This window comes from Ixodes scapularis, unplaced genomic scaffold (assembly GCF_016920785.2).
Source record: "Ixodes scapularis isolate PalLabHiFi unplaced genomic scaffold, ASM1692078v2 PGA_scaffold13__105_contigs__length_92229423, whole genome shotgun sequence".
NCBI lineage: Eukaryota > Metazoa > Arthropoda > Arachnida > Ixodida > Ixodidae > Ixodes > Ixodes scapularis.
In genome coordinates this window covers 26966043-26981335 of record NW_024609839.1, presented here as the reverse complement: position 1 = coordinate 26981335, position 15293 = coordinate 26966043, and the positions used below count along the sequence as shown (strand labels likewise).

The 15293-nt window shown below is 47.7% G+C and overlaps 1 protein-coding gene across 1 annotated transcript in view; it reads left to right on the top strand.

The window, feature by feature from the left end:
• Window positions 1-13551, top strand: part of LOC8031904 (dachshund homolog 1) — a 101264-nt gene extending 87713 nt beyond the window's left edge. The window contains exons 2-3 of the mRNA XM_040207285.2: window positions 13430-13495; window positions 13545-13551. Coding sequence (XP_040063219.1) covers window positions 13430-13495; window positions 13545-13551 — 73 coding nt within the window. The remainder of the gene's footprint in view (window positions 1-13429; window positions 13496-13544) is intronic.
• Window positions 13552-15293: the final 1742 nt, after the last annotated feature.

The window sequence follows — 15293 nt, the reverse complement described above, 5'->3', positions numbered from 1 at the left end:
TTGGATTGTTGGTTGGCCGCGACCGGAGCTTGCGTACGCTTTGTTTGGTGTTCCTTTTTCGTCCCAATTGCACGGGAGTGGAAATTGGTCAAATGTTCGATCTCTTTCTTTTTTGTTGTTGTTGTTGTTCGGTCTGCGGTTGACCCAATAGATAATATTGGTTCCAAGAATAAAATCAATAAGAACAGGGATGAATATCCACAGTTACTCGCTTCAAGCACGCAGTCGATTCAATTCACCCCGTCAACCAGATTTGCAGCAGATTATCTACGAACGCTGTTCTTTCGTCATATTTTGGGCTATCTGTTTGAATTGAATTTACTTTCATCTCGTGTTCTTATAGTTGAATCTTAACTTAAAGGGGCCCTGCAAGCACTTTTTTACTGGTTTTTAATTTGCACCGAACCTAAGCGCACTGAACGTAGTAACTTAGTGAAACTTTTCTTTTCTCGAAATTCGCTTTAATTTAAAAGTTATAGGCAAATTAAAGTTACAAAAACAAGCAAAAAATAACCTCCCTCATGACGTCCTTGGTTGCTTGAGAGGCCGTGAACTAGAGGAGGGGTAGTGCGCTCATCGCGAGCGCTCACGGCTGCCGCACTCCGTGTCGACGGCGCGAGAGGGCGCCACTATAACATGTTCTGGATAGGCTGCATGCAGCAGGCAGCCGGAGTGGCTCTCATTGCATTTGGTGCGCGATTGAACACTAATTCGGCGTGACTCTTCATTGGTCACAAACGAAAGCAAACACGGGGTAAAGATCAGTTCAAAATGGGAGCCACTTCGCGCTGCCATACCGCGAAACCGCCAAACCGCAAGTCCAAGCTTCCCGCCGGAGGTACCGAAGGCCTTCAGAACGCTCGGAGCCGGTCGGATCCTCCTGCTGATACGACCGCAGCGCCGCCGCGTACATACGGGATTTTTCCGTGTCGGCGCCTGATCCCACTACTCTTTTCTAGTATGCACAGCCTTTTCCACCGCTTGGCGGGGGGTATGTCGACTGGTCATTTCTTGTTTCCGTACTTTATAAACTGCATTCGTTTCTTGTCTGATCTAAAAAACTGAACAAAAACTACTTTTATAAGTAATTGAAACGGTTCGCGCCACTTATATTTTGTATTTCGACTAAAAAGAAGCTTTTAGCGGCTCTGACCAGTAGTAAGCCCAGGACCAAAGACGTCACATTTTGCGCGCTTTCGGCAACGCGGGTCGCCCTCGTCGGTGGAAGAGGTTTCCGCGTCGTCCGGTTAAAATATGACGCACTGATAATTAGTTACTTTCTCCGTGCCCGCTCGCTTGCCCGAACCCCAAGAGACGTGGAAACCCCAAAAAAGGTAGACGCTTAAATATGATTGCAGGGCCCCTTTAAGTGCAAATCTTTATTTTTTTAAGATCTACACGGGGATTTACTAGATATTTAAAATTAATATTGCATGTACACGTCACTGCCGGTTGCATTCGTGCATGTCATTCTTAAAGCGGCAATGCAATGATTTTTGTACTTTGCGCAAATATCGCTTAGGACGAGCCCCTGACGTTAATGACCTGTAAAACACGCGTTCGTTTCTCACCACACGCAATCGAAGTCTAAAAAACAATATTAAAGAAAAACGGGCAGCATTGTCCCCCTCAACTCGCAGTCAGAACACGCGACAATGTGACCTGGAGCCGATTATGTGCCGCCAATGTTTATCATAGCCACGCGCTGGAGTTTTCTATAAGCACAGGACACGCGCTGAGTTTCAGACATATCTATGGTTCGGCTATTGTCGTTATTCCAGTGACCGAACACGGGTACTAAATTCGAGTGATCACGAAATGCACGGGTCCAATCTATGAATCGCATTCAAATACCTTCGCGGGAAGGGGGGGGGGGGGGGGGAGGTACTGCGACCCCCCCCCCCCTCCCATATACGTCATTCAGTTTTGTGAGAGAGACTAAAAGAAGACGCTCGCTTTTTTCCTTGAAATTGCACCGCAACAAAGGAGTTTCTTAGTCAGTTTCGTTGCGTGCGGGTACATTTTGGTGCCACTATAGTGCCAATAAGCTCGTGTAAAGTAAAAAAAAAAAAACATTGACGCAAATATTGTTGCATGACCCTTTTTAAATGGAGTGTACATTTCAGTGCAGAGTTTATTGCCCTTTAAGTTCGTACCTTCCACATCTCGCTACCCTTTTCCTCCCATCCACCTCCCTATCGACAGTGAAATGTGCGCCTTGAGCGTAACCAACTTCGACGTCAATTTCTTTCTCATAGTCTAAATAAGTAATATATTGCGTATTATGATTACGCTTCATTGACTCTTTCATGTCTTTAGTGGCATGGAAGTGCATCCCGAGATAGTCTTCTGCCATAAAGGCAGAAGACTCTCTCGGGATGTCCGATCACTGAAATCAGTGGGGAAGAAACTGTTAGTGTAACCTAAGTTTGACATAATTAGCACCTTTTTTATTGATGCAAACCCTGTCACACTAAAACAAAAAAGGCTTGATTTCTTAGCTAGTTGAAAAGCTTTATTTTATTTTTATTTTGCGTTCTGGATTGCTTGCAATAGGATGTTACGTAGCTGACGAAAAAAGTGTATGGAAGAAAGACAGCTAAGCACTCCGATTGGCCCAATAGAGCAAATCGGACTTGTTCGTGTACAACTTGATGTAAATATTTCTAACGTGATTCTTTTTTTTTTATTTGAGTACACACCAAATTTATATAGAAAACATAAAATGATAAACAAACAGCAGAAAAAAAAATATATATATATTCTTTTTTTTTTAATTTTGAGGACATGTGATTCATTGTGGCATGATATTCCGATGGCGCGTACAAGCAGCTTCGCTTCTATATTTTGATATAGTTTATGAAACAAATAGTTTGTTTCACAAGCTCATCTTTAAAAACAAGAGAATGATGTATCGGTGTGTATATAAAGATAAGCTGCGAAGGAAATTATTTACTGAGCTGGTGGTGGTGTGTATCTCCGTTGTTATTATTATTATTTTTTTTTTGTATTGTCTCGGGTTGAAGTAGACGCCATTCACCTACTTTCAGGCGTTTTGACTCTTTCTTTATGTGGAATCCGGACCAACACTGCCCAAAAGTCGAACTTCGTCCAAGTTTTCTAAACATTCGAAGATTCGCCGAGCCAGTCGAAACTCGAGATGTGACGTACGTGTTTCGTTCACTAGGCTCATGAGTAGAAATGTCACGGCGAACGGTTGTCGAACCCTATGTTATGTTTGAAGCCACTCGACCATCAGGTGCGACAAAACATTCACCACGGCATCTTTCTTTCAGAACGAACGGCAAATCTTTTAGCTTTTTTTTTCTTCTTTTTTTTGCAAAGCTCGCCCCGGCCGAACCTTAGGTTCGACTAAAGTTATTCAAGGTTCGAAACAAGTTCGCCGCGGCATCTCCACTCTTGAGCCTAGTGAACGATACACGTTTAGATGGGTGTTTAAATAAAAAAAAAAAGAAAGCACCCGTCGGTTGAGTAGATTTCGAACGCGGCATGAACTCCGAGCGGCACCCCCTCCTACCCTTGTCTCTTTTTGGTTTTCTTTTTTCCTCTCGAGCCGTCGTTGTAATTACAGTGTTTACAGTCGGAGGGGGGTCTCTGGGGCGGTGCCCGCTGATCGTTCTGTTACTTCGGGCGTGTCACGTGTTTAGCCCCAGGGGAGGTTGTGACCCCCCTTCTTCTCGAGGGGGAGGTAACTATACGCGAACGCACCTCGCTGATCCACATTTTTCCGCCGTATGGCTTTTCGCCGAGTTTTTCAGAACGGGCAAGAAAGAATTGTGCCGTAAACTTGAGCACGAAGACACGTTGTTTCTTAATGTTGTGATCAAGTTCTTAATTTAGCGTGGGACATCTACGTCACGTGCTCTATGCACTAATTCAGTTACCCGCTAAATGTAGAGGGAAAATTCACGTCTTGTTACCTAGACACCGATCCAGTTTCCCCAGTGAATTTAGCGGGAGAGATCGACGTCACATGACCTATTCAACCCTTCAGGTTCCCCGCCAAATTTAGCGGGAAGATATACGTCATGTTACGCAGCAATCCCCCCACCTCTTCCGTATCATGCAATTCATGCATTAAAGGACTTTGAAGGTAAAGGTCGCTGCCAATTTTTAAGTTATTGTTATTCCGCAGCCAGCGAGAGTAAGGAATGGGCCTTTACGAACGCCAAATAAAGACGCACGCAGCAAGAGGCCTAACGATAGTAAGCCCCGGGTTTCTTAAGGGCCGATGTACAATTTCGGTTTTCTGCAGGGCAGATAATCCTCTTGGAGCTCCCCTCTCCTAAGCTGCGAGGGGAGTCAAGTTGGGGTCAGGCAAAACGTGGAGAGGATATAAGAAAGGAGGATGCGGTCAAAAGTGGAAAGCGTGAAGTGTAGATCGGCCTTTAAGCTGATGTAAAATTCATCTCATTTTTGCACTGAGAGGAGACGCCGGATATCTATGGTTTCACCTTGTTTTGTGAACTCAAGACTTCGCGAATGCAGCCTACTTTACAAAGTTTAAAATCGTCAGTAGTTGGACGAGTCTGTATGTGCTTTGCAGATTTAATTTATACTTTTTAATCAGAGACATGCGGTTTAGAGAAGCTCGTTTTAGCGAACGCCGTTTTACCGACTCCAGTTTATCGAATCCGATTATAGACAGACCCAGTTTTAGGTACCGTATTTTCAGAACTGTAGTCCGCTGACTATACGTGGTTAAATTGTGAAATTTTACCTAGACTATCTGCTTTGTTTTTTCTTCTAAATCGTTTATTGTCATAAGACGTGAAGGACTTGACGAATAACAGTTTATATTAATGTTGATTTACGTACGATGCAAGCTCCTTCGTGACCTAATACAGCAGGGGTTATGCAAAGTGTGCTTTGTATAATAATTGTTTAGGGGCGAAGCTCCTTAGGGTCCAGCCTTGTCCGTCCGTCCGTGCTCACATAAAAAGAAAAAAAATGTTTGCGCAGTCGATAGGATTCGAACCTGTGGGGGGAGACCCCAATGGATTTCTAGCCCATCGGCCACTCGGCCACGACTGTGGAACGAGTAGGGGGCTCTGAGATGTGGTAGTAACTCAAGAGCTGGGGATGCCATGGATGAAACGTTGCATGTAGCCGCTCAACGTCTATACAGGAGAGGGCGCTGCGGTCAAATGTGTATATAATCGCGTTAAACTTTGCATGCATTGGCTCAACGTTTATAGACGAGAGGGCGCTGCGGTCAACGGCTCAAATGCGTATATAACCACGTTTCATACCACACATTCTCTTTCTGACATGGACCGCTGACCTAAGCGGTGGAGATGCGTTCCCACGGCTTCTAGCGGATCCAAGCTGATCCGCTAGAAGAACCACTGGCTCTGCATTTCACCGACCATAAAGCAGTAATAATGAAGTCGAAACGCAACCCGGAACTCAACACTACCTATGAGCAATAAAAAAAATCAGCACCATCAGCACTACCTATGAACAATAAAATCAGTATCATCAGCACCACCAGAGCTTCGCCCCAATCATCATCATTCACCACGTGGAGATACGGTCATTTTTTACGCTCTTATTAGGCACTGTTCGCCGACAATGCGCTGGGTGCGAAATAGAATCCGGAAAATTCGGTGTACACCGATAAACCCCGAAAACTGACCGCCAAGCCAGTTTTATGAAAATTCGTTAAAAAGGTTAGAGCTTTTCTTGAATAAGAAAATTCTGGCTTTATTTTGTGTCTGCGGCTTTATTTTGCGCTTACCCTGAACCATGGTGTAAGATATAATATATAGCCATGGACACCGCGCGAGTCGCAGCTGCCAGAAAAGGTCCTCTCCTCGCCTTGGTTGCAAGCGGCGCCGCCAATGACTCTTCGATATGCGGCTGACTGCAGCCTATCGCGGGTCCTGTTTCCTATGCTTCTCTATGAGAAAACGCACATTATTTTTTTTTAAGTCGTTTGTGGATGTGTCACGTCATGTGCAACTTGGCACTTCCACTTCGCGTATTTCTTAGACACTTCTTCGTCAGTAACACCATTCCAATCTTTAGAAGTCATCAGCCCAGCGCGCGATCTCCTCCCTCCAGCACGCACATGTTCGTCGCTTAGGAAAGCCAACAAATCACGCGCTGTACGTACGAACACTGAAAATGGAACCGGTCAAAAGCCCCCCCCCCCCCCCCCCCACTTTTTTTTTGTTTTGTTTGAAAGGTCTATGGTTTCGTGCCTCAACGGCGGCAGTAACAATTTTATGAGGGCGTTGAAGCGGAGATCTTTGCTACGCTGTTCAAGCCAGCGTCCGTCAAGGCATCGAGGTCAGGGCACACGCTGTGAGGGACAGCAGAGCGCGCGCCCGAGCGAACACTTTTTATTTTGTTTGTTTGTTTTTTACTCAGTTGCGCTGCACGGGCGACTGAAACGCTGTTGGCTGAGGCTACTCGAGCGCGTACCATGAGGACATTATCTGGTCGATCGCGCCGCAGTGTTCGCCGCGCTGCATGTCCTTCCTCACCTACCTTGCACCATGCCCTGAACACAGCCCGCACTGAACCGTCCGCGAGACTGCTTCTTAGCCTGAAACTACAGCCCTTGTCGCGTTTTATTATTTCATCGGTACCGGGACGGTTTCCCGTAGGGTCCGGTGCATGTTTCCAGGTAGAAGAATCCCTTATACCCATGTCCAGTTTTCTTCGATATAAGCCCCGATAAACACCGACATTTTGCACACCAGTGCAGATTGACATTAAAAGCCACCCAATCTGAGATTAAATAAACCCCAAAACGGAAAACAATGTTTATAATCCATGCGCCGAGAAACTGAGAGAGAGAGAAGGAGAAGAAAGTGCGCGGGGGCGTCCGGACGCCAAGCTCAAATTCGAGCGATTAGTGGGTAGGCCTAAAGATAATGCTGCTCTTGACTCCACTTCACACGTCGAACGCGTTAGAATCCGAGAGCAACTCCGGACGCCCGCGTTCCGCGTTTTAAAGCCTTCAGGGAGTGCAGCGGAGTCAAAAGCTGCTAACTTTACGTCTACCCACTAATCATTCGAACCATGAGCTCGGCGTTCTGACGTCCCTAAGCACTCCATTCTCCTTCTCTCCCTCACTTTCTCGGCGCATAACAAGAAAACGATCCCACAAATGTGTTCAAGAGGGACCGAGCCAAGTCGAGGATGGGTCGACTAGAATCGTATTCCCCTCCGTGGCTGTCCATCTCGGAACTGACGGACGCGAAAGAGACGCGATCTTGGAGGGACACGACCCAGCTCCGACGGTTCGGAACCCGAAGGGGGGTTCCGCATGTCAAGCACGGATCGCTGCGGATCCGGGACTCGATCCGTCGAGGCTCGCGACTCTAACGCCGAGCTCCGAACCCGCGAGACAAATGGGAATATGATTGCGTCCAGAAGAGATCGGAAACGGGCAAGGGAAAGAGCGGGAGAGCGACGTTAAAGAGAGGCGCCATTGTGGAAAGGATGAGAGGGGCAAGGGTAGAGCACATAGAGTGAAGAAAGAAATGAGGGAACTGAGGAAGAGAAAGCGTAACACTTCCTACAGGCCAAGGCTAAGAAGGTTTGATTTTCTACGTCACCGAAAGAAGGCCAACGCGGTGCACGGATTGTTTATTTATGAAACGCCCTGCCGTTTCTTGAGCTGTCCGAGACTATATGGAGTGAAAGTTCGTCTGCTTTTTTCGCAGGGGTTGTGTTGACGTCAGAACGCCGAGCTGTGATCGGCCCTGATTGAAGGATAGTGGGTAGACCTCAAGGTAGCTTGCTTCGAGGTCTACCCACTACCCTTCAGTCAGAGCCAAACAGAGCGCGGCATTCTTACGTCACCAGATCCCCTGCAAAGGAAGCAGACGTACTTGCGATCTGCATAAGGACAACACAGAAAACCTGGCTCTGTGTTGGATAGGCGGATAGGCGGCCTAGGCTGCTCATCCGTCGTCGCGATTGGCCCAGCGCCGGCCCTCGCGCCTTCCGCGAGGAAGTGGAGGGGCGCCTCAATGGAAGTGGGGTTTATGAATTCGGCGGTTAGTGTTGCCTATAGGAGCAAACGCAGGCGATATGCGTTTGGGCTAGCGTAGCGTGCTCCGCGCTGCTCCTTCGCTTCGTCGCCATGCGCCAATCCAAGACACCAGTTTTGGCTCCGCGCATGCGCGACACGCAACGCTAGCGCAAACGCACAGGCCTCGTGTTCGCTCGCATACGCAATACTAAAGCTCAGATTTATCTTCTACGTCCATCTTTCGTTTTTGTACGATAGCGAGTGCTGCGACAGCGTTTGGTTAAAACTCGCCTTTTCATTGATTGAAGCCGAGTCTTAGCCGAACGGGGAAGCACCATACGTGCAGGGTGTGGCCTGCCTCAGGTCGGCCGTCTTTAGCTGACGTTGCAACCTCGACACTACAGCCTCGTAATTTATGTGTTGGAAAGAGACAGTGCGTCAAAGAAAAAGGATATCAAAGAAAGGACAAAAAAAATTGTTGTAAAAAAGTCTGGTTAAAAATTATTCGTTGTTTCTATTTATACCCCGTTTCACGTTAAGACGGATCGATAGCGATGGCTCGTAGCATCCGCTGCTATCCGTCCAAAGGTCAACCGGGGTCTACAAGCCCCGGAAAAGAGAGAATAGAATGCGTTGGAAAGGGGACAAAAACAAATGTAGGGGAGAATAAAAGAGAGTGAGAGAGACTGGTTGGAAGACAGAACGGGAAAAGAACGGGCCGTGATGTCCGAGAGGTGGAATTCGGACGAACGCCACGCAATACGGGCCGATGGTTTTCTGTTCATCGAGAGGCTGGCCAATACGTCAAGCTGGACACGGAGGGGGGAGTGGGGTAGATTGAAAACGCGCACGGAGGCCGACGGGGTTGCGGTGAAGTCGATCGTGGCGAAGATGGAGTCGATTCGTTTTGATTCGCTCGTCTGCTCCCGTCCGATCTGCCTTCCGAGTGTCTTCGTGAGACGTTTCGTGGATCGAGCTTCGTTGGCTTCCTGGGTCGCTTTTTCGCGTCTTTTCTCTTGTGTGTGCGTGGGTGTGTGTGTGTGTGCGAGTGCGCGTGCCTGTGCGTGTGTGCATGTGTGTGTCTGGGGGGGAGGGGGGAAGCCATTTCTGTTCATGTGGCTCTCGTTGTAGGTAGCTTTTTATCTGCACTCATGTTCCCGGAACTCAGAAGGTGTCTCAAATATCCTTCTTCATTTTTTGCGAATGGGGGGCACTCTCAGAGCGAGTTAGCGGCGCCATGGAAGCTTCCTTTGCGCTATGAAAGCTAGAAAATGACGCGAAATTTTGTTTTAAATATTTCCAAGGTTGTTATTTTATTTGAATTTTTTCATTAAACTGCGGAAATCACGTTTTTAGTGCCAATACGATCGTAAGACAAAGTGCCATACAATTGACCCCGTAAGTGACTACGTCACAACATGGCGTCTGGGTTCAAACAAACCGTTGCTAGGGACGTTGCTATGGACTTATGCGTGGAGACTCCACATGAAGCTAGATTTTTGCTTACAATTGAATGCATTTTTTTTTCGTAAGCAACCTAACTTCTTGATATCTAATTATGAAGATGTTCTTGCCGTCACAGTGGGGAATTGCAATGATGAAAGCCATTTCTGAAGTATTACAATCCGTTTTGTTTTGGCAGCAGACGACTCGATAGATTTGCTGGCCTCTGTTGCAGCGGGCGTCATCATTGAATTGCGTCGGTAAACGAGCGACAAAAACAAGTGCATCGGCATGGCCGTAGAGGCCTCCGCAATAAGCGGTCTTTTTCTGTGAAGAACCCAGCGTAGTTCAGAGTAATGAAAATGCCGTAAAATCAAACCACGTCATGCAGATCAGTTATGACGACGACCTGAGGTGCTTTACCGGCGTAGTGCAGGCCAGCATGAGAAACAAATCGTACGCCGTCGAAGTAAGTCGTTTAATATTATTATTATTGAGGCTTGTACTAAATACTAAATTAAAATCTAGTCCGAACAGGAGAACACATGAAGAGCACAATGAAAAATATCATTAAACGTGATGAACATATGAGCATAAACAAAATAACCGGATAACGCATGGACACAGGCATACTTCTCAACGCTGTTTTACCATAGCCGTGTAAGACTACTGGAAGTTTGAGCTGGATTTCACTCTCACTACAACTTGCATGCAACTACTTTATCAATATTATAGTAATAATATATTAATATAGGGAGTATTCACTGGACTCCATATTTGTGGGTGCTGTTTAGAGCGCATGCTCAGAACGAGTTCACTCAATAGGCTGCTAAGACCGGCACTTTTGATGGTGCGGAATGCACGTGGCGAAACAACTGTGGAAGCTCGCCATCAGCGCGCGCTCAGCATTCGCGCACACAGCTATGGCCGCCAGTGAATACTCCCTATTAGCAAAGTGGAAAGTTGAGCCAGTTGGTTCATGGTTCTTTCAATAATTAAAAGCGCCGAAAAAGACAAGGACAAAGAAGTGGAACGACACAAGGCGCACTCGCAACTGTTGTTTATTTCGAAAAGTACATGCATTTATAGGCCCCAGAACCCTGTCAGTCATCAGCGTGTCTTTCGCAACGCTTCTTTTAAATAATTAAACTCACTCTTTGAGTGAGTGAGTTTGATTATTTGAAAGAAGCGTTGCGAGGGACACGCTGATGACTGACAGGGTTCTGGGGCCTGTAAATGCATGTACTTTTCGAAATAAACAACAGTTGCGAGTGCGCCTTGTGTCGTTCCACTTCTTTGTCCTTGTCTTTTTCGGCGCTTTTAATTATATAAAATCCCTATTAGCGCCGAGATGTTTCGGTGGCGCCCTCTTATGGTTTTCCTCCGTGACGTTGCGACTAAAATTTACCTCGCCGTGACGTTACCAGTTGTTATTCTGGCTACTTACTATCGGGTGCGACGACGAGTTCGATGGTGTGTTCAAAAAGCGCAGTAGAAGCTAGGAGCCATCGCAATCCGAAACTAACACCGTCAAAGTTGACAATCTGACAGTGCTCATATGCCCATGATTTGGCCAATCGTGGAAAGCTGACCGCAGCGACGCTTTTGACCGCGCACATAGCGCCGTATTTTAAGACGTTTTTACCGAACATAATGTGGGTTTTACGTGCTCTCGGTTGGTTTTGCCCTTTTTTATATCAATGCAACTGCCCGCCAGTGCTACATGTACTCACCTTATGTTTTCTATGCAGTTCTTTCGCGCTTTGGGGTCTTGCGGAAATCTTTCTTCACGCGATGGTAATGACCAAGTACGAAGCAACCTCCCCTAGCGCGACTCCGCAAACAAAATTTGAGATCTCAACCGATCGTCTGAAGTGCTTTTCTCACGAGTGCAATGGAATATTTTAGCAGACGATCACCTCGATCGACGCCCGGACTTTCGATAAACCATATTTTGCATCGCACCCCACTACGAATACTTTTAGGTGTCTGAAACTCATTATATTTCCATCGAATTCAATATCAAAATATTGTCTTGATTCACACGATTCAAACGACGGCGCCGGCTTCGCCGCCGGCGTGTTGCAGATGGCATACTTCTTGCATTCATCGTCTGCTGCAGGCACCTTGAGGGCAGGAAGTTGCAGTCGTAAATATTTGAGAAACAAGCGATTACCGGCACACTTCTGTCGAAACATATATGACATTCGAGCTTTCTATATATGTCATATTTTAAAGTTTAAATTCTACTCATGGTCTTTGAACGGTCAGGTTTTAGTAGCGAAACCTAGCCACATGTATTTGTCCATAACAGCCACCGTAGCAACGGTTTGTTTGGACCCGTGACGTTACACTTACGCAGTCAATAACGCTTTTAATAGGCGAGCGGCTTTTGCCAACTTCCGGTCCGTTAGACATTTTGGCTTTGGGGATAGTAGATGACGGTGATGAGATGGATGTGCGAGCATGGCACAAGTTTGATAATTCTCCGATCCTACTTTGCTCAAAAGCATGCCCAGCAAAAAGAAAATCCGGAAGTTCGAAAAGACACCGGATTGGCCACAGGCCGCTCACTCATTGACGAATCACGTAAATTTTGTCTCCTGGAGATAGATTCCACGCAAAGTTTGTGTACGCTGCGCACCGTCTTCAATTAGGCACAGCCTTTGAACCACTCGAAAGATAATGTTTTACAAACGTATAGGGGTTCTTTGATTTCCGCACAGTCATACTCGTTCTAAAGCTTGAGTTATCATCAGGCACGTAGCCAGGATTTTGTTTCGGGGGGGGGGGGGGGGGGGGGGGCGATATGGAATGATAACCAGGCGCGTAGCCGGGGGAGGGGGGGGCGCCCATAACAAAATGCTGTATGAGGAGGAGGGGGGAGGTCCCAGCAAAACGGAGATTTCGGGGGGAGGGACCCGGGCCCCATAAGCGCCCCCCCCCCCCCCCCCCCCCGGCTACTTGCCTGGTTATCATTCCATACTTCGTTTCGCCCTAAGCTCATAAGCACCCGACGTAGAAGCTGATGGGACATATCAGGCAGCGTTAAAAGCACACCGTAATGGTATTCATCCTGTTTTTGTGCGCGTTCTTTCATCCCTGAACCAATCATAAACAGGAAAGGCCCAGTAACTAACTCTTATGAAGCTGGTTGAATGATCGAATCAGCTCGTAGCGCCTGCTGCCTCTGGACCTAAGCTGAAACGAAGTGCAGTCCTAGTCGCTCAAGATCGCAGCTACAAATGAAATCGAAGGTGGGAGCTACAAATCTATAGGCATGTTTGTCTCGGATAGGGGGCGCTCGCCCATAACACTAAAGTTCCTGGATAAGAGCCTCCTACAAGTAGCGACATTCTTTGAAGCGCCAATTGCTATATGGTGCATGTTTTAGGAAGTGAATGGGCGGCGCGCAATGGGAGACTGAACTGAATGACGCCTTTTTTGTGCTAACATAATGTGTTTGCCATGAGAATCGGTTGTCGTTACAGGTAAAATGAAGTATCGAGGGGCTTCGCACGGTACAATCCAAGCTTGGGCAGAGTTAGTTTCGGTGTCATCACAGTGAGACCGAGCGCAGAAACAGACTGTAGGCAAGTACTGCGAGAGCGTTCGACTGTTCAGTCCTTTTCAGTTATTGCGTTCAAGGACGCTCGGCAGCGAACCCCAATGTAGAGTTGTCGTCATCCGAGTCCCGAGACCGTGACCACGGGGCGCGCGCTTCAAGGCACGCTTCAAAGGCTCCGGTAGTGCGGTATACGCGGAACCCGGTAACGGTTTGCTAAAGGTCCCTACTGAGCGTGTGGCTACCGGTTCGAGGACAAAGCCCGGCACACGACATTGGAGACACGGATGTTGAGGTGACTCGCGCGTAACGGTGCTGCGTGCGAACCAGCCTTTAGTTTGAAACGTACAGTATAGGCGGTGTTAACTTTGGTGAAAGCTGTAGTGACGCCATCCTTTATGCTCTTGCAGATCTGCCAGCCGCCTGTGGAACGCGGCGTCCCTCATGGGTTCCGGCTCTAGTCCTGCCAACGCCAGGTGAGTCCGACGCTTCCCTCGTTTCTCATTGATTCCCGACTGTTCACAGAGTGTGACGTCACGCGCTCTTTATTTTGAACTGCTTGCACGGGAGTGCGCACCCACTTTCCCAGTACCTATTCACCCTGGCGAGACATGCTGAGTCACTGGCCTGTGAAATCACGCGCGGGGTCTCATTTGGTGCAGAAGAGAGATAACGGTTGCTCCCAAAGTAGAGTAGTAAACTAATAGAGTAGTAAGTACACCAGCAGCAATGTACTCGAAGCATTGTCGAAGGTAGGAAGCTCGTGCTGGAAGTGGCACAACTGATGCCGCTCTTACATTGTCCGCCGTTTCGCCGTTCTTACCTTGTCAGTTACTGTGTAGTAGACATTCGGGGTAGCTTAAAAACAAAAGTACGGTAGTTTTATTTCATCTTGTGACTTGCAAAGAGAAAGCAAAGAGCCATCAACTGACATCAAAACGTATATCTCGCGTCGCTTTGCAACGAGGCGTTCATCCGCGACGTTGGCTTGGTCGTGGCGCAAAAGCGCCTTACTAAAAACAGGTATAACGAGCCAAGCCAAGCCGTGCGGTGGATTTAATTAAAAGAAACCCGTACGAGAGACAGCGGTTTTATGCAGCTGTATGAGCCAAGCATCAAAACGCGGCACGCACACACGAAGACGAATACACGCGCTGAATGAACAGTTATACGAGATAGAAAATAAAACTATATATATATGAGATAGGGACGATTTCCCGCGACTACGCCCTTCGAGGATCGCATGGCGGGACGCCCCGACCGACGCCAGCCAGCAAGCCACCACCAGAACCGACATGTATCCCCCCGGATCACGTGATCCGGGACAGTTGGGGCAGATGCTCTCTCGCCAGCAGACACGGGACACCATCACCGGGCGTATAAACGGCCTCTTTGGTTGTCCGCGCCCGATCGCCGACGCCGTCGCCGACATCGTCGTACATTACGCATTATGCAATATGCACCACCCATCCCCCTCCCCCCTCCTCCTTCCTCCCGACGTGTCCCCATAACCGCAAACTCCGTAACCGACCCCCCCGTCCTCCCTCAGGCCAAGAAGACGATCCGGCGTTGTATCGTCGGGATGAAACTGGGTACGGCAACATGGATTCTATACCGCGGGATTCGGCCGCCATATTTTTTCCCCTTTTGATGCCTCTCTTTCTATTCATGTATATAGATACGTTTGCTATGTGCTTTGTATGTGCGTGCTCCAAGCGTCTACCGTACTATAGCTTGCTTTTCCTTTTCTTTTTTATCGGTCTGCCGCGTTATTATTATCATTCTGATGAGGTGGGTTCACGCAACCCGTGATTCAGAGCTCTGCGCTCTGTCGATTATGGAAAAGTCCAGGTGCATTTGGAGTTGCCCCTCTTGGATTGGTCTGTTGGAGGGGACCAATCGGGATCCGCGCGCGCCGTGTGGTTTGTTTGAGACCGAGGTTTTTGCTTGCGATCGTCCCGTCTACTGATGTGTGTGAAGTTTTGAATGTGTGCGTATGTTTGTATACGTCAGTGTGAGTGCAAGTAGCTGTGTGCGCGCATGTATGCATCTGTGCATGTTTGTGTCTGTTGTGTGGGCAGGCTTGCATGGGGATTTGTACCCTCCCCTCCAAGTGCATGTTTGCATGAGCTTTCGCGTAATTATATAAAGATAGTGATATCTTAGTTCTCTTCTTGCACTGATGTATTCGTGGCTTAATAGACAATACACCCGGGCCTTCGGGTCTGTTTTATGATCTCTCAACCACGTTGGTTCCTTCCCCTGTTCGTTTAA